Genomic DNA, 20,600 nt, shown 5'->3' on the forward strand with positions numbered 1-20,600 from the left:
TTCGCGTAGCCTGCATGTGACTGGAAAATTTTCGTGTGTCAGTATTGTTCTAATTTATTGTACGATAGACATTTTCATTGCATGTTTACTTATCCAGATAAAATCACATTACGCAGGCCCGGATCGGCCATATGTGGCAACATGTTAGCCAGTCCATTCCTGATATTACGATTCCAAAATATTTATTGTTTTCAATAACAATAGATTATTCATAATCGTAAATAAATATGTCATCATTCAATTTGACCTTTCTTCCTACATTGACAAACAATTGTTAGCCGCACATTAAGTTAATGTGTTCTTAATGTGCGCACGGTTGGTTTGAAACGATATTAAATAGGGAACGCCGACCACCAATAATTTGTTTTCATATTATTAATCAGTGATGGACAAGAACATCACACAGGAAAAAATCAGACCGAACGGCTGGGCTGTTTCTGAGAACCAGCAGCTCTGTCGACAACGGCCGGTGTGGAGTATCGATTAATTCTGACTTATATTGTGATCGGTAGCGGGACTAATTCTAAGACTTTTTTTTAAATTCACATTGGAACATCTGGTTGGGCAGCTGTAGTCCCAAGTAGTCGAAAAATCACGATTTTCAATGGGCGATAACTTCTAAAGGAAGCAATAGTTTCGGATTGTTGATATGTATAGAGGTTTACAAGCCCTATCCATCACTAGTAACTGATTTTTTAGATGTTGTCTCTAATGGCCAATTTTTGACCATTTTTTTTGCTACCGTCGCCGAACTTTGAGCACTGCTGAGCACACTTCCAACGTATGTTTTTTTTAAACAAAAAGATTAGATTTTTTATAGCGAGATCGCTCAACTACGAAATTTACAAACGAATCTTAAATTTCGAAATTGTAACTCAGTTACTTCGTGTCCTTTGTTCTTGAATGATTTTTTCGTGTTAATAGACAACAGTTGAGTGTCGAAGAAGTCAAATATGTCTGATTTTGGTGTAGGTGTCAATATCGGGCTTATACATGAATTCTGGTTTCTTCTAAAATTCAATTATTATTGAAGCTATTGTATTTAAAACGGTTGTAAATCATTATTGGCTCACTAAAAAAGATTTAACAACCAAAAACCTACAGAATTGTCGAACTTTCGAAGAAACCAGAATTCCCGCATAAGCCCGATAGTTTAGTGACACCTACACCAAAATCAGCCATTTTAATATGAAAAAAAAATATTGGTGGTCGGCGTTCCCTATTTAATCTCGTTTCAAACCAACCGCATGCGGTTAACAATTGTTAAACTGTTCAACAAAAAAAAAGTTTGTGGACTCTTTCAACCCGAATGTGTTAAAATATGATCACGTATCTACCCATGTCGCCATTCAAAAATTCAGCTCTACCTTTTACTTCAGCGGGCATTCAGTCACTCGACTCATATAAACTTGATTTATTGCTTATGAATAGCTCCAACATTTGTCCTCAATACAATAAATTACTCTCGGCTTGCATTATGTATTTCGGTTCTCATTTCCTCTGATTGTTTCGTTGCACCGCAAAGTTATTGCTAAATGAAATGTAATTGTGACATACACTTGAACTCATTCATTAAATATCCTTTCAAATAAAGCCACAGTTATAGACTGTCTAGATGAAATCTGTTGTTAGATCGACTCCTACTCTACAGGCCTAAATTAATAAAAAAAAACTCATGTATTCATTCAGAGTTATTACTATGTATCTAGCCCCAACTATGTCGATTTTATCCATAAATTAAATTCGAAGTTCAGCTGTGAAATCTCAATTTAATATTAAATCCTAGAATTGCTATAAGGCACTTAAAGAGGATAGAATGTTTGTTGGATGGGGAACAAAACATTGACATCATGTTTTGTAATACGTGACACATTGTGTGTCGTCAATCTGATTGATAAATAATGGTAAATTGAGGCTGAAACATTGTATTAATTAGACAAACACTACTCCTTATCATGATCGAATAAATATATTAGGTAACGATATTACATAATAATCATATTGACTGCAATGTATGTAAACGACATACTAACTGATGATAGTTTGGAACAGGAAAGGAGATTTTTAAAGGATTTTCCATCTCAATAAGCTCTTAATATAATTCATAATAGTAAGAAATCATCCACCCATATACTTGACCTTATTTACTGCATGACCAACAGTTGTATGAGAAAGGAGTTCTATGAAAAAAATAAGAGGTTCTTATACTATTAACTTTTAAAAGGAACTCATAGCCTACACATAAGTTATATCAAAATTAAAGCTGAACCTTTCACTATGTCTCAACAAGACCCAAATATGCCAATTTATTGCATAAATTAAGTTCGAATGTTAGTAACACGTGCGACTGTGAAATGTTAATTTAATATTTAATCCTAGAATTAATTAGTCACTTGAAGCGGATATAATGTTAGTTGAATGTGGAACAAAACATCAACATCAATCTGACGTATTATGCGTCAACTCCATTGATAAATAATGGTAAAATTAAAGCTGAAATATGTGTTAATTAGACATTAATTAAACAGCACTATGCACTATATACCATGATCGAATCGTAAACCTTCGTTCGTTTATAATTCTAAGAAACCTTTATGCTATGTCGTATCTGTTCATCATCTTTGATGCAATTTAAATTCTATGTTTCAATTGTAGTAAAGAGAATATAAACAACAAACGAATTTAATCAAACGGAAAACAGGAAAATTATCAACAGAAAAATGTTAAAACGAATAAAGTAAAAGATTTTACGTTCACCAGGCGATACAGGCGTTACTTTGAACAGAATAAGTAATAGATTTAATGATCAATTGCAACATGATCACTTCTTCTAATTGCGTGTTCTTTTTTGATGGATGAAATAAAAAATTATAAAAGATTTTACGTGTTACGGCATGTTTCATTTTCATTTAAATTGCCTAATATGTAGAAGAGCCTACAATAAAGAAAATCTGAAGATTAATCTAAATCTGCTTCAGAATTGGAACTTTGTATGAATCTGTGGAGGAACAAATGAACTGAAAAATAAATTTCAGCGCCACTGATATGAAATAGTTACTTGTTGTGGACGGTATAGTTTAGGCAATTTTTTGAGCTGTAGCCCGAACGAAGTGATGACGCCAAGCGAAAGTGCCTAAAATAAACCATCCATACCATATGCATATACAAGTTTTCATGCTGAAGGCCTAAATTACAAGAAAAATTACGAAATCTATGCTCAAAACATGAAAATATCATGAATATGAGTAATTCAACGCTGCGTTTGTTTACCCCTTCTCACTTTCATTTTTAATATTCAGGCGAATTACTGCGTCAATTGCAGCTACGAGCAGACGCACATTAAAAAATAATTTGTTTTATTTACTCATCACAAAGATAACAATATTATACTAATACGAAATCAGTCCGTCTGCGTCTGAAGATTTACATCTTTCAAACTTTGTTAATGAAAACAACTATAGTTTATTAATACAAAATGTAGTTCTTATGCGTATATGTTTAGAAATCTGCGGATTTAACGTTTCATTTCTACGCATTGCTGCTGGTAAAATGGCTCCCATTATTGTTAGAATTGATTTCGCAACATCTTTACAATTAAATAAAATCAATTGATATAAATCAGCATCAAGTTCGAATCGGAAAAACAGTTATATCATTCGATGTGTAAGAAAAGATGTGGAGTAAAGTTTATTTTCGGTCTTTGTTTGAAATTGGAAAATATATAAAAATGTTGTTTATTTAAAAATGAATAAAGCACGCAAATGAAAACACACTTTCAGCAAGTGTTTTCTTAACTCAAATGTGAATAGAAAACGTTTCTATCAGACGTCATGAAAGAACACTTAATTTTAATTTTTTTTTTCCTTCTTCTTTCGTTTCGAAACATATAAAAGAAGAATAAGTTTCTGAAGTAATCAAAAACACTTATGTCTGTCCATAAAGCTACGTGAAAATTCAAATCTAACATTGACTTTGACAGTGATGAGGAACATATTTCTCCTTTCGATACTTTAATATAATTCTGTTTGATAATGTTTGTTTTGGGTAAATAAAATTAGATTATACAAAAATTATATGATCGTACTGAGGAGGTTAGATAAAAGAAATATTTGATTTCATTATTTAAACACAAAAAGTAATAACTTTTTTATATGGAAATTAAATTTCCGGAGGATAGGCTTATGTACGTACATAGGTTCTATATGCTTTTTGCTCTCGAATCGGATCTGAACATTATTATACAAAATGGAACGTAATTCATTGTGGTCCATTGTTCATGGAGAAGCAGAAAACCATTTTTTCTGGAAATGTGAGTTCGAAAGTATTAGCGTTAGTCTGAGGTGAAGGTCGGACTGAGCATATATATTTAACGAATATTCGTTTAACATCCGTTTTTGTGAATATTTTTCATTAACTTCCTATGGGTGTCCTAGTAATTATTAAATTAAATTTATCCAGTACTTTCATTTAGTCTTTAAGAACAAGATAACCAACGATAACGATAAAGACATCCGATAAACTTTCAACGCTGCAGAAAACTGTGTATATTGAATACATAAAAATTCTATAAACGAGAGAATTAATATTACATTACACATCTGAGGCAAAATTTGGTTATCTATAGCGTAAAAACATAAGGCATTTTCTCAACAAAACAGCAAAGAAGTTAGTGGGATCACAACGACTGTGTATTGCAGTTGTCAATTGCAAAAAGTATAATGTGCAGCTCGCTTCGCTCTACGGAAATAAGAAATGTCATCGAGTAATGAATCATTACTCAACGCAGTGCACGTCTAAGGATATAAAGGAATACATTGTTTAAATAATTGGAATACAGTGAACGACATCTCAAATGTCTCACTGTCATTTTTTTCAGAGAATGTCATTGTGAATTTGCAATGACACAATAAAATTCTCAGAAAAATTTGACAGTGAGACATTTGAGATGTCGTTCACTGTAGGTTTATTTATTTATTTTATTATTTTTTCCGAGCTTTCGCACACAAACTGTGAGCTTCATCAGGGATGACAATAACTAATGAGACCTACTTATCGTTTTTCTAATTGGTGTGAAAGGGATGGATTTCTACGAATTTGGCTTTCTTGCATGAAATCTTTTATGTTCGGAATTATTGGATTCCACGCGTTACTCAAAATTAATCCTTGATCAGTGTTCATTAACGTTTTTGTACTTTGTTGGATTGCCAGTCCTTCTTTAATTTTTCTAAGACCAAAATCTTTCTCTTTTATGATTATTTTTCCGTTGTTCCAGTCAATTTCATGATTTCTGTTTCTGATGACATGTCTTGCAACTGCCGATTTCTTGTATTCTCTTCTTCTTACGTTGCCTTCATGGTCTTCTTTTCTTTCTTCGAAACGGAAGGTTTCACGAATGTAAATGTTCTGACATGTACCACAGGGAATGGAATAGACTCCAGCTTGATTCGTTGCTTCTTTATCTTTGAGGCTTCGGGTCATGTTTAACATTTTTATCCCTGGTGTGAAAGTTACTTTCCATTTCATTTTTCGACGTAAAAAGCCTCCAACTTTGTTCGAAATGTTTCCTATGTAAGGAAGTGGCACCCAATATTCTTCTTTTTCATCCTCATTCTCGTCTTCATTAATTAAGATTGATATGTTAGAATATAAAGGAATAGTTATTTTGCAAACATGTGCCAAAATCGAAATTTTGCGCAATCGATGTGAAGATTATCAACCCGAGGCGAAACCGAGGTTGACAACACATCGTATGCGCAAAATTCCAGTTTAGGCACAAGTTAGAAACAAGATTTTATGTGCAGGAGTGGGATCTTCATTTTACCAAACGTCACTTTTGCGCACAAGAAGTACCATTTACATCATCTGACCCATTGGTAAGTAATGTACTGTAATTACTTGGTATGCAACCCCTTCCAGATTTACAAATTTTCGCGCATATGCGTAATGTACTATTTACTTGGAGTGCTGTGAGTAATAGTATATTACTTCCGAGGTTCTAAGTTGTGTATTTGATAAGTGGGGTGTTACAGCCCGACCCGAAGGGGAGGGCTGTATTCCCCACTTGTCAAATAACAACTTGGAACCTCGTAAGTACAATGCTTTACATGATTAGGCAATGTAAATGAAAATGAAACATGCCGTAACACGTAAAATTATTTAGCAAAATTTATGGGCAGAATAATTTGAGTTTGTAAACATACACGGAAAGCGACAACCATAACGAGTGAGCATGAATAAACCGTGACGTAAACAATAAAAAATCGTATTTTATCGCTTCCTTGTCAAATTACCATCAATAAGTTATTGGTACTTCAGGTGCTTGATTGACATGGTTCATTGATAAAATAAATTACGTTTTTTGCTAGCTAGCCAATTGTAATCAATTTGGTGGTTGCATAAAATTGATTTTTAAATGTACATGTAGGTAGGAACTAATTACGGAGCAATATTATGTCAGAATTGCTGGGTTGTCGTATTTTCCGGGTACACTTGCGTCAACTGTAGTTACACCAGCACATAATAAAAATTCATGAATTCCTCGAAATTATACCTATTCATTTTGACGTAGTAAATAACCACGACACAGTAAATACACAGAGAGGAACGAATAAATTTTCGAAAGTTATAACTTATAACTTATAAATTTTCATTCATTTACACTGACTTCCGAAAATCTATGCTATCCTTATCAAAACAACCACTCCTGTCTGTGTCTTCTTACTATATCGTGCTTTCGACCTTTAAAACTGAAAACTGAAAACTGCAAACCCCTTAACCTGTTACCCCTGTTACAGACGGCAAGCATATGACCAGTATTTTATCGGGTCTATTACTTCCACCGATCAATTATATATTATGTACCTGTTGCCGAGATTGTTATTTTGACGTGTAGGACATTATTGCCAGAGCCGAAGGCGTGGGTAATAATGCATACACGTCAAAATAACAGTCAATAGATGCATACCATATTTTATCTGTCGAGAACAGATATATCGAGATAAGTAAAAACTCCCTAGAGAGATAAGCTCGAGATTATCGTTCTAGATAGATAAAGTATTTTTACTTTACTAGTGAGGTAAAGTGGCTATTCCCTCACTAGTGAAAACCTTTTCCCTCGCTCGTAAAGTAAAACGTTATACTTTACACGTGAAATAATTTGATATCTCGTATCACGATATATATACTTCACTGGTATAGTAATGTACTATTAATCTGTTGATTTCAAATCTTGTAATTTAATTCGTTTAACATGCATTTTACTATATAAAGGACCATATTACCCAGAACTTGCCAGTTTTTTTGTCGTCGTTATCGATATAGCCGTATATGACACATTAATAACTCTCGAGATGTTGTTCTTCATACATGATCTCATAATAAAATGTAATAATTGACATAATTGACCCAACTAATCCAGATCTACATCCTCCATCTATTAAGTACATAAAACAGTGGTATTAATCGGAATCACATCTCCTACAACATACGTTTAAATGATCAACAACTTGCTGACTCATTACTTTAAAACTATAACAATTTATTGCTATTAAATCTCTGGTGCTTTGATGCTGAGTTATTTACATCATATACATATCAGGAACGAAATTAAAATAAATTTGCTGCACAAATCCATGAATAATATGTGCTCGTAAATAATGAAATAAAACATTTTTGTTATCACATTTACATATTATACATAATATTCGAAGCCTCATACTCTTAAACGATATGGTTGTGCACATAGTAGAGCTACGAACGAATATAACATAGACTTGGGATCCAACATAAAACCATCGAGGGAGTGTGGGCAACCCAACGTTACACTGATTTAAGTCACTTTTACATTTTCTTCTAGAATTCTGTTTATTTTGCTTCCGAATATTTTTTATAGGCACACAAAGGTCGATACAATATACGATGGCATGTGGGTATTAAACAAAAGCAAAAGAAAATATAAAATTATATTACGGTTATTTACCTCAAGTCATTGCTCCTTCGAATATCCTACATGGCTAAGATAGACGTGGCCTTTTGCAGCCAGTTGTTCAGCTTTACAAGACTCATTGTTCAAGAATAATGTAGTATCCTCGTTGATTGGTTTCCAAAATTTCGAGTCTATGAACTTAAATGCGCCAAACTTTGCCGTCGCACGAGTACACGTTTTTAAGATCATAATGAAAAAGAAAATTGCCCGAAGTGAACACAAATCCCCTCACCATCGAACAAACAATTTGGTCAAACAAGAAATTTATATTTTCCTTATGCAATTTATAACAATGCCAACAGTAAAGTATAAAATATATCTACCAGATTTTCTGAACAATTCTGTGATATCTAAGCAAAACTTGAGCTTTTTTTTTCGGATGGAATGTGGGTTGGTTTGACTTGGATATAATAATAATGTCGAGTTGGTTGCTCGTTATATGAAAGTATACTTATTTTTATAAGAATGTACTTATCTACATCACGAAGCAGTAAAATAAAAATGTGTAAATAGCAATATCATAAAATGAGATTGCAGTTCGTATTCCTATACTTCATATAAATAATGATAAAAGTTAGAGAGCAATCGATGCGCGAAGTGAAAAAAAAATGTGGGAAATACATTCCCGATTGTCATTCTTCAATAGAAAATTCAGTACCTCCAAATATGTTATATCTACTTCAAACCGAAATTACTCTTATTAATTTTCATTAATCTTTCGTGGGATTTAACATCAATTGAAATCGCTTTAGATTTTAATTACAAAGTGTTTCGTTTGAAATAGCAATTCAAAGAGGAATTTTATGTGGCATTTAAGTCTTCACGTTTACAGAGTGTATTTAAGGTAAAGGATTTTTTTTAATTATTTTTTTGTAATAAACATCAAAGGAATAGCAACATCATTAATGGAAAAAAGACCTCCAAGTTCTGCGATCTTCTGTTTTATACTTTAAAAAGAATTAAAACATGTTAAATTATAGGATTACCAGAGGATTACAATGTAAACATGAACGAAGGCGTGCTTGCCAATAGGATTTGACACCATTTTCGTATCCTCAAATTATCTATTCAATTCGCTCAACCAAAAAATTCATACTTTTAACGACATTTAGTATAACACTCAAGCGAGTAACGTAATTGGAAGAATTTTTGAACAATTTAATTAATTTCCAAATAATCATTTTTGACTGCGTATTCATGTTGTCACATATTTACATTTTATTATTTATTCTATTTAGAATTTCCAACTACACCCGCCCACATATCGTTTCACTTAACATATTAACAATTTAAATTTTCACTTGAATGTTCGTCAACTCAATGTGACAACAATAAATGGTTTCAATTCAACTAACTTCCTACCTCGCTTCCCACTGTGCTTGTCCATTTATTCTCTATCATTTACGTGTACAAAGTCATCATTCGTTCCCGAAACATTTGTCATTTAAATAAATCGTACCAAGCAAACGCTCCTCGTATTGCGACTAGTGAAAATCTCGCAAACATGTCAATATTAACCGAGTTGATTGCAATGTTTAGCCGACCCAATTTTGTACATGACAAATTGTTTTTCCCGATACATTAAGTGATAACTTTCCGTTCGTTCAACAGGGAGTTCCGGAATCTATTCCGCTGTCATTCATACAGAGCTAAAGTCTTCGTACAACATATATACCCATTTATCATAAATCACAAGAGAAAAAAAAACTTTCTTGTTCATGTTATTCTGTCGCAAAAAGTAATGTTTTTTTCTGGTTTAACGTTCCGTAGAACTATTTCAATTTCTTGTTTCATTTTCATTAAGATTACATTAGAGGCTCGTACTATCCGAAAGTGTTTGGATCTCCTTTAATTAACAGAAGATGACCAATGTTAGCATGAATTAGTTGTAGACAGACATACAGTTATGAAGCCATCGAGAATTTCCCCCAGAGTCGAATCTCACACTGTTGAAGACTGTTTAAGATAGCAGGAGAATCGAACCCCGGTCCCTATGCAGTTCGTGTGTTCCATAAATTAATGACATATTGACTTGAAAGTGTATGTTGAAATTTATGGCGAATTTTACATAGATAATGGTGACATAAATGCTTAGTGGGCAAAAATCCATAGCCAAATGATACAAAGAAAAGAATCTCTGAGGCGTGAAAATCGCCAATATATCCTCGGGTTTATTTTGAATTCAGCGTTTTGACTATACGTAAATCTGATCTAGATCTGTCTATGTCATTGAAAATAACATATTGATCAACCTCTTTCAAAACTACTGTCGCTTTTATGTAATCAATTAGATAAAGAAAAAAAAATTCTTGAATAAATTAGTCAATGAATGAACTCACTTTTTGTCGTGTTACTCGGCCGTTCCATTCATCACACACAAATCAAACCGTAGTGGTCACAAGTGCTTTCTGAACAATAGACAAAGACAAACATTAATGTTGCTCAATTTATTTCGTAAGCTTTAGGAAAATAGATCAATGCTGCCTGTATAAATGTATATAGGACGAACATATAAAGTTGGTCGTAATGCCTTTTCAGATAACTAAAAGCTAAAAGTGTATTTATTCATTCGACCATATAATACCGAAAAAGCATAAAAATATTATAGTTATGACAGCACAATATTGTGTATTGTTATTATGCTATGAAAATACGACATTTTCACACAAACACGCGGTTCGACGTGCACCTATCCCACATTGGGTTTATTTTCGAAATCGTTATTATCAAAATGGGTTAAGCTTTCTTTCGCATTTCTCGAGTATGCCATAGTTCGTTTTATTAACGTTTATTAACCACATAAAAATCAAATGAAAATTACATTTATTAAAGGTCTATATCACCATAACGACACTTTGCTGTAACATGAACGAAATAGACTTCCTTTTTTTCCGCCAAAAATGTGCGTCATTTATAATATACAACCACTCCTCACACGTGGAGCAACAAAAAACAAAACTGCGATTCTTTTTTGCTTCACTGATTGATGTTTTGTGTGAATATATTTACACAAAAAATCGCGAAGAAGAATTGAAAACAAGTACTTAGTGGTCCTGTTCCCTGTAGCGTTTGCTGACATCCAAAGCTATTTATTTTTATACATTTTCTTTTGCGTACCATATATATACGAAGTAGAAGAATAAAATTTGTCCTATTTTTCCCGTTACTATTTCACATGGATGATGACAAAAGGAACACTCATTTTTATCTCATTTATTCTTCCAGAGGGAACACAAAATACATTGAAATAATTCATTGCTAAGACTTATGAACGTATGCCTGTCAGACTGACACCGATCAGAATGTATAATTCATACAGTGATATGGAAATTCACTTCTTTGTACTATGTACCAGATGTAGGACAGCTTTTTTTTTGTGAAAAATCATTCTTACGAGTCGACATTATGACATCTCAAGTCTTCGTTGTGGTGTGTGTGTATTGTCGGATTTGTAGTACTTGTCGTCGACACTTAATTGCCTGCGGATACTTATAAAAAAAATTGTTGAACATAGATATGAGGGAGAAATTGTCTTGTACATTCATACAGTCTTGAAAAAATATTTTGTATGCTTATTGTATAATTCATTATTTTGCTTCATATTTTGCTGTTATAACTCAATCTGTTATGATACACACAATTCTGCCATCACATTCTTTGATCAACTTATGAGTCCTTGGTACAATTCTGTCTGTCACCTTCCATATATCAATTTTTAAGTCCTTGACTCAAGTTTGTCATTTTCCATACATTTGGGACAACCTACATATAAGGCGACTCAATAGGGCCATTTCGAATTTATTGTGGTCTTTGATAAAATTCTACCATTTTCCATACGCTTTTGTCATCTTATGAGTCCTTGACTCAATTCTATCATTTTCCATATATTTTGGTCAACTGATGAGACCTTGTCTTAATTCTGTCATTTACCATACGTTTTTGTGATCTTATGAGTCCTTGACTCCATTCTATCATTTTCCATGTATTTCGGTCAACTGATTAGACTTTGTCTCAATTCTGCCATTTTCCATATATTTTGGTCTACTTATGAGTCCTTGACCACAGCACTGCTACTAGCACGAACATAGAAAATATTCGGAGGCTGATGAAATCTATACAGATAGATGACTTATTTTCGTTGTATGAGTTAAAACATACAATACAAGCAATCCTAAGCGGTAGCTCGCATCACTAAAGCCACCAATTTGACACTTGTGAATTCAGTGTTCCTGCTAGTAGCATTGCTGTGTCTTGACTCAATTCTGTCATTTTCCATATGATTTGGCCAAATTATGACAAGACCGGAACAGGCTAAAATTAATCAATCTAAGAAAGGCATGTTATGTTAATTGCATACAAAATTAATTTCTTTGACTGTACTAAATAATGTGGTAATGTGGTGAATAAGTCATGTAATATTTCAAAAAATATATTGGGCTAAAAAGCATACAAAATATGGTAACAGCTTGGTTGTTTTTAACATTGAGCAAAGCATAACCAGGCAGAAAGAAAACAGCGAAGTCATTCATCTGTAAATAAATAATTTCTCTGTTAACGTACTACAATATATCTTCTCCAATTTGGTAAAGATTTACTTATTTTTTCCTATTTTCTCAAAATACTTCAATTTCTCAAATCCACTTTTTGTAGTTGATCAATACAAATGAAGTTACTTCTCAAATTCACCAGAACAGTACTTTGACTTCGATAATAGAAAACAGATTCCTTTGTTCGATTAGCTTAAAGACGTTTGTAGAAAGAGAAATCTTTGATGTTCTGACTGAGTGAATAAACCGAACCCGAAATTCAAATATCAGCCGACTTTTGAGTCTATCGAAGTTCTGCGCTAATATTTCAAAGATATCTTTGCAATAAAAACGTGAAACTAATGAAAATCTAAAGACGTCATACCATCACAAACCACTCAAGAGTCATGTTTATTATCAGAATGATTCTATATATCAAAGCGACAATATTAATCCGAATCAGTCCAGACTTTTTTTATTAAAAAAAAAAAACTTTTGAAAGCTGACAGCAATGAAGCTGTCAGTTAATCATTGATCTCGCTAACAGCACTGAAAGTGTCATAATTTCCAATGTTTTGTTTCGATATATGAAGTCAAAATTTAAACATGAAGAATATCGAAGCAAAACGAGAAATTATCATAAGAAGCTTCTCGCAGACAACAGATGATGACATATCACCCTTTCGGGTGCAAACGGTAAGTACATAAAATTACTTTGTTTTGTGTTCCTGTTAACCTCAAATTTACTTTGAGACCTTCACTTTACGTTGACCATCAAATATATCCCGCCCCATTTCCCGAGTATATTTACCGATTTTCGAAACAGCTGTAGACCGTACTTACCAATCTGTTGTCTCACAGTTGAGTGGACGGAAAAAATATCGAGTAAAGTTTCAAATCAATCATTTATTCCTTAAATTTTTGCAAACTGTGGTAGGGCTCAAAGCAATTTACACATAACCCAACATCACATTTTACGCACATTGTTCTAATTGAACTTTGACAGGTTTCCAAAGCGCAACGGCGACGTTTTGCTGTCTGTCGAGGCCAATGACGAAGATTGTCATAACGTAAACTTGCGTAGTCCTCCTTCTCCATTTTTCTCTTCCTGTTACCTGTGGACTTTGGTGGTACACCATAATGGCGACAATAGTACAAAGCAATTTCTCGCCTGAAATCGAGTTGAGGCATCTCGGGATGTGCGACTCTGTGCAGCTGCCAAGCGTTCTGAATCGAAACATCTATCATCCACGTAAAGATGCAACTCCACCATTTTTTACCGTGGATGTTGATTCGATACAATGACACGTTCTGGTCCATTCTATCCACTCCTCCCATGCACTTGTTATATTGTGTCACTACCAGAGGTCGCGGAACCTCGACTTTTTTCTTTTCAACCGATGAATATCTCAGTGCTGGGGTGACCGGCTTCATTCCGAATACTGTCGATGCAACCCTAACAACGGAGTTGTCGACCCATTGTGTGAGATGAATGTTCAGGTTTTCGATGGTTTTGCTTGCCATGTATCCTCGTCCACGTTTCACAGTTTCCTTTTTTTTCTCTTTCAGCGGGCATCCTTCGGGTAATCGATTTTCACGTATAGTACCGGTACCGTTGTACCCAAGATTTTTGAGGTGCGTCAATGCACGAATGCTCGTAAACAAATTGTCGAAATAAAATGAGTATGGCAGGTCACGAATATTATCGTCGAAATCGTCGATCATACTGAATAGGGGTGCCATACACTTTCCGAATTTCGTCTCGTATTCCGATGTTGAGCGGGAATTCTTGCCTTGATAAATTTCGAAATTCACCAAGTAACCGCTAACCGTACAAAGTGACCAGCATTTATATCCGAACGGAGAAGGTTTCGCCTTCAAGCATTGTTTCATCCCATGTTTACCGAAGTATTCTATCATACTTTCGTCATACGAAAGGCTTTGTTGCGGGTGAAAATTCGATAAAAATTTCTTCTTCAAGTCATCGGTTATTGGTCGAAGTTTCCATAATTTGTCCGACGCATCTGGCTCGTTCATATCTTTAAAATGTAGAAATTGGCTGATCTTCTTGAATCGATTTTTTCTCATTGACTGGCACACTAATTCGTTTCTGAGATCTGGATCTGGAGACCAGTACGACTCAAGTCGTGACTGAACCGAATAACCGCTAACCACCAAGATTCCAATGTACACCTTCAACTCCTCAATAGTGATTTTTGGATCGGGTTTGTCGAGATACTCTGCATATTTTGATGATTCCTTTACGATTAACGAGAGTAACTGTTCATCAAAAAACTTTTCAAATTGCTCCACTGCCGTTTTTCCAGTGCAATCCGTGTAGTTTGCTTCAGGAAAAATTGGAATCATTGGTCTTGACACATCGTTAATCCACACGAGATTTTCTGTTGAATTTGTTTTCCGTTTTTCAGGTTCGATGTCAATAGACAGATGTGCCTTTTTCTGAGATTTGGCGGTCTTCTGACCTTTCATATCAGGTTGGGTGGCAATAGACATATGCGTGGTCTTCCGACCTTTCGTCTCAGGTTGGCTGGCAATAGACAGATGCGCTCGATCCTGAGATTCGACGGTGATCTGTGTTTTGGTTTTGGCACCATTGCGACGCGTTGTTGCACCATTGTTTTTCAGTCGTTTGGGTGGATTATCACGGTTAGAAACGCTAAAGCTTTCCGATGCTATACGCTTTCCGCTTCTTAGAACAACTTCACAATTTGATTTTAAAACCGTATCCGACAATTCATTGTCATCGGTCTCATCAGCACTCGCATTGGTTTCATCCGGTGGTTCTATGAAAATGCGGGCCAAATGATTTTCGTCAATTTGTTCGTCATAATATGCCAGGGCTGATCTTAAATTCCAACGCCTGGGGAAAATAATGTAAACAATGTGTTATATGTATTCAGTAAAAGAATAAAAAACAAAAACTCACGTTTTCTTCATATTTCTACAAGCAAACAGAAGTTTTACGTGAAAATAATCGTTGTGACGTAGGTGAGTGAACGACATTTAAAAATGACAGAATTCAACGGTAACTAGATCGTCAAAGTATTGTTGTAAGAAAGTGTTATATTGTACCAGGCGGTAACATTGAACTGATTCGGATTAATGTCGCACATTACATAGTACGCTGAAAGTGTTGAGCTTATACTTCATACATGTGTTCTTTATTCATTACTTACTATACGAACTGGATAAAAGTTCTTCGTACTTTATGCTTTATCATTTGAAAAAGTTTATGGTCTGTGTCGTGTATCAACGTCCAATTGTTTGACACAAGTTTCAGTTTCTGCTTTCGCTTTCTTCCCTTTCGTTTAAAGTACACGAGAAGTAAAAGTGCTACTTTAAGTTAAAAGAACAGAAATACTGAAGGAAATTCCAAAGTCGTTAATGTTTTATGATAATCGTACATACATATAGTCATATACAACTGGAATTGATCGAATTTAAGAAAATATTAAAATAGAAAATCTTTTCTTTGAATCATGCACGTATACCATTAATTCTATCACGTCTGCAATTGTATACACAAAAACTTTTTCAAATGTTTTCTTTTCTGTTAAAAACTTTTTAGCAAGAACGAAAAACAACCAACTGCATAATTTTCTGAAGCACTCACATCCCACATCGTCTATAATATATTTTTACTTTCTATTATCGTTTATGATTTTTGTAAAACAACGAACCTCTGCAAATTCCAAGTATTTCTTTTATCACTGGGGGAAAATGTATTCGACCTATACAGACAGCTTTCAATTTTCTATCGAAGGAAATCTTAACACGAAATGTATTTTCGATTTGATGATTTTGATGGTTTCATTCGATTATACATACTTTATGGGTAAAGGTTTGTTGAACTAATATACTTTTTCTTAGAATTAAATTATTAACCTTTCACAGGCGGCAAGCATATCAGCAGTTTTATTATCGGATCTATTACTTCAATTGATCAAAATATTTTCAAGAGATTGATTTCAGATCTTTTACCGAGTCGTTTACTAGATTTTTTGAACATGCTTTTTTATAGGGCTATTAGGACCGTATTCGTTAGAGCTTGTAGTTTCGTTTTTCTTTAGGGGCGATGCCCTCGCCGATTGAGCTCCAGTGTACACTTTTCATTTCGAGTTAATTTGTATACAGTGATGTATTTGTGTGGTCATTACATGTACAGGAACGGTCGGGGTGTGTGATTTTTAGTTGTTCTCAATAGATGGACAGATGATTGATCATTTGAAACTTCAATCATTTAATCACACAAACTTAAAGCATGTTCCATTCTTTATCCTTGTAATACAAGGCTTGTATGCAACTTGTATGCAATAAAAAATGAAATTTAATGTCTACAAACTAAGTTTGTGAAGTGTACCTTTTATAGCTAGCATTTCTTACTAACTTAAACTTTTTATCGACAAAAGAAAACCTTTATATTTTATTGCAACCCTCTTATTATTTATCGAGTTTTCATCTTTGACCATACCGGCGTACGTATGAAAATAAAGATCGGCAACACAATTCAACGCCCTGCGGGAAGCATCGCGAAAACCGCACTGGACTGGAACCCACAGGGAACGCGGAAAAGGGGCAGGCCTAAAATCACGTGGAAAGCGAGGAAAGCCGGAAAAGAATGGACGGAAGTCAAGGCGCTCGCTCCAAACCGAATTCGATGGCGACAATTTGTAGACTCTCTATGCTCCCTCGAGGAGTAAGAAGTCAGATGATGATTCGCACAATGTGCGAATAGCATCTACCTTGAATCCTTGAGGTTAAGTTCGAAGATGGACAATAACAGATCTTAGAGATATTCCCTACAGGAATATCTGTCTGGTTTCTATCATACGACACCTTGAGCAATTTTCGATAAGAAACGTTTGTCAATCGACGAAAAATGACATTTCTCGAGTTATGATCTAGGAGTTATTCAGTCAAGGCACCTGACTCACCCAAAAGGTGATGCCTAGTCTTATAGCACAATCGATAGTGAAAAATTGCAACAACTTTTATTTCAAAAGACATTTCAAAATTACAATCGATGGTGCTTCAATAACACAATAAACGACAGCACCGAACACTATCGAAGCAATAATGTCACCGCCAATAATATGGATCATCCACGCCGAATTCAACGATAACGCGGCTTCCATATTCGCAACGGTTAACGACTGGTAAACTTCATGAATTAGATATATACTCATGCTCATCTTAGCTATTGGTTGCCAGACTGGATGTGACAAACACCAATTGACTACTCCACCCGATTTCAAATGATGACAGACGAATATGGCCCAACTAGTTAATACAGTCCATGCAAGACGACCAACGGATGAATATAACGATTTCACGAATCGTTGCTCTTGATACAATTTGTGGATAACTTCGATTGAAACAAAGACAAGTATTGTTACTATCCATCCAATGCACTGGGTTCTCTAGGGAAAAAAAATTGTTTCATTATTTCATTGGCTAGATGATCGTATCGTAGGCTTGTAAATTATACCTTCCGCATGTGGTGTTTGCCCTTACGCTCGTGCATGATATAACCCAAAGCAATTCCGACAAGAAACTGTCCTATGCGGAAATGTGTTTGATAATAAATTAAATCGTTGGGAACGGTATCGCTAAAAGACACATTAGAAACGGACATCTCGTCGGGTTCAATAGTTTCAAGATCCCAATCACAAGACTTACTAGTAACTGGCAACGAAAATGCCAATTTGATTCGCCAAAATAACGGTCGCAAAAAGCAAAAACGCTTTGTATTTGAGCTTCCACACCGTAAATATGAACGCTGGGCTCAGCACGAAGAGGTGAAAGTCTGCACTCAAATACCATGTCGGCCTTATACACTGTTCATATTTTAGAAAAATTATTTGGAAGAAACATATATCCGATCACCGATTTACCACTGCCGTAGGGTTGACGTAGGTTTGAACGAGCAACAAACTGCTCCACCAATACTTGTGACAAGGTTCAGTTCTCGATTCGAAATATTTTTTCAAATAACCATCAACTAGCAATGCCGGAAACGAGCTCATGATGAAGAGAAGTATTGCAGCTAGAGTAGGCATGTACCTTCCGTATCGACCAATGTACATTTTAAGCAAGTTTACCCTTTTCCTTAAAATGAAGAACACATTCACTTGGTGCTCATGCTCAATGGACGATGCTAGATTACATGATTGGAAAAAACTCACTCATCTAGTGCTTTTAAAGTCGACAGTGTGACTAATATGCCAGCCATTAGAAAAAACACTTCGGCAGCATATTTGTTATTCCATACTACTTTGGTTACAAACTCCGAAAACGGACCGGTGTATTTCAGTGGTTCTTCCGAAAAATGCTTCCACAATCTATGACCCGCAACCACCCAGAATACCGCCAGCGCTCGAAGACCGTAAAAGCATTCAATGGTTTTCGATGATGGTGGTTCGATTTTCAATAAATCACTATAATTTCTATGTAACGAAAAGGCAAGGTAGAGAGTTGTTGGCTCATCTGAAAATCGATTCGAAGTGATTGTACTGTTGTACCATGATTTATTGAACAGTGGCCTACATAGGTTCCTTTCCATATACAGGTCATAGATTGTTGATGAAATTATCAGACCCAATAGCAGGGAAAAAATCACACTGAAATATTTAACTGCAGCGTTAGGTATCAAGCATTATAAATCTCGCGTCCATTTTAGAGTAAACGGAAAAGTGTCAACTAAAAATTAAGTTTCTAAGTTTACTTTACTTACTAGCACGAACGAACTTACATAGCTATGTAGTCGATAACGGAGAGCAACATTCTATTTTGGTATTCCTCGATACGAACAGAGACTAAATTCAATTTAAAATTGCTATCGGGCAGAGCTGGCGACAAATTAATCCACAAATCATCTTCATGAATACTTCAGTGCCGAAATATGTATTTTAGGTGCGCAAATATTTCTTTGAAAGCCAAGATTTCGTGTGAATTTTGTTGAACCAAGGTGAAGATGAACGTTCTGTACTTAATGTTATGTAATCTTACTTGTTATGGCAATGAAAATTACATAATCACGTAAAGCACAGTATGTCCGTGGTTTCAAACGTTCCTTTTGACGAGGGGAAATACCGACCTCCCCTTCGGTCGGGCTATAACGTCCCCGATGCGATATGTAATAGTAGATTACAGCAGACCATATGTAAATGATTAATACATGTGCGATTGTGCGATGTTGAAGCCTTCCGCACACATGTAGTAATCATAAACGTCTTCTGTAATCGACTACAACATGAGGAAGCCGTCGAAAGAATTGACTTCAAAAACCATAAGAACACGATCTTTGACGTATGTACACAGTACATTGAGAGTACTTATTTATGTGAGTATTATTGAAAATTAGCTTCAAAATTTGGTTTCGCAACGAATTTAGAATCTTCACATCTTTTGTGGTTCAGACCATCCGACACTTGCTATTCAATAGCTATTTAAACATCAGTTGTTTTTCAACCATTTTTTGTTTGCCAAAAACACACCTTTATTGGTATATGAATAGTTTAGGCGCTTGTGTCATAAAAAAAACGGTTCCGTTCAGAATTGTGTCCAACCAGCTAGTACATTTGTCTTGTTTCGTGTTTCCTTCAGAGAAATGATAAGTTGGTACGCCTGCGGCAATTTATCATTTCCTCTGGTTTGCTTTGCTGTGCTTTTTGTCTCGCGTAATGTTTCCAGTTTAATTTGTTGTCTGAGTTTTAGCCTACATATAGGAAGGAAATTCGGAAATTTGCGAGGTTTAAAAACCGGCTTTGTTACCGAAATAGAAAAGCTTGTAGAAACCAATGTTTTCCTGAAAAATCGGCCATTCAATAGTAACAGTTAGTAGAAATATTTGAGTCAAAATACTTCGGTGCATAAAGCGCATAAGTCTTCCTATACCATAACTAAGAATAATTAGAAACTAGAATTTTATAAACGTAGTGTTATGTGTTTATTTGCCGTGGCAAGTCAATAGTTATTTACATAACAAGGGATGAAAAGTTGAAAAGTAGAGTTTTCGTGTGAATTTTGTTGATCCGAAAACGAGAGTTTTCAACTTTTATCTTGAGTTT

General features: G+C 34.8%; 3 protein-coding genes across 4 annotated transcripts in view; 1 reads left to right on the forward strand and 2 right to left on the reverse strand.

Annotated features, from left to right (window-relative positions):
• The window catches only part of LOC119081623 (sex peptide receptor), a 65,544-nt gene that overhangs the window by 6,695 nt on the left and 38,249 nt on the right, over positions 1-20,600 (forward strand). The gene's annotated exons all lie outside the window — the stretch shown is intronic.
• On the reverse strand, positions 13,417-14,877 carry LOC119081580 (piggyBac transposable element-derived protein 2-like). The gene has a single exon (XM_037190615.1). It carries the CDS (start codon positions 14,875-14,877, stop codon positions 13,417-13,419), a length of 1,461 nt encoding a protein of 486 aa, XP_037046510.1.
• LOC119081581 (O-acyltransferase like protein-like) lies at positions 17,523-19,349 on the reverse strand. Its single transcript, XM_037190616.1, has 6 exons — positions 19,283-19,349; positions 18,717-19,151; positions 18,426-18,639; positions 18,211-18,368; positions 18,020-18,140; positions 17,523-17,951 (listed from the first exon to the last, which is right to left on the reverse strand). Exons 1-6 carry the CDS (start codon positions 19,312-19,314, stop codon positions 17,523-17,525), a joined length of 1,389 nt encoding a protein of 462 aa, XP_037046511.1. The 5' UTR covers positions 19,315-19,349.

This window comes from Bradysia coprophila, unplaced genomic scaffold (assembly GCF_014529535.1).
Source record: "Bradysia coprophila strain Holo2 unplaced genomic scaffold, BU_Bcop_v1 contig_358, whole genome shotgun sequence".
Lineage (NCBI taxonomy): Eukaryota > Metazoa > Arthropoda > Insecta > Diptera > Sciaridae > Bradysia > Bradysia coprophila.

Excerpts from the sequence above, each read along its gene's own strand:
- LOC119081580 (XM_037190615.1), bottom strand. The coding sequence starts at position 14,877 with ATGATTCCAATTTTTCCTGAAGCAAACTACACGGATTGCACTGGAAAA.
- LOC119081581 (XM_037190616.1), bottom strand. The coding sequence starts at position 19,314 with ATGTTGCTCTCCGTTATCGACTACATAGCTAT. Across the intron at positions 18,141-18,210 it reads ATTTTCGTTGCCAGTTACTA|CGATACCGTTCCCAACGATT; the intron begins GTAAGTCTTGTG and ends TGTGTCTTTTAG. Across the intron at positions 17,952-18,019 it reads GCAAACACCACATGCGGAAG|AGAACCCAGTGCATTGGATG; the intron begins GTATAATTTACA and ends TTTTTTCCCTAG.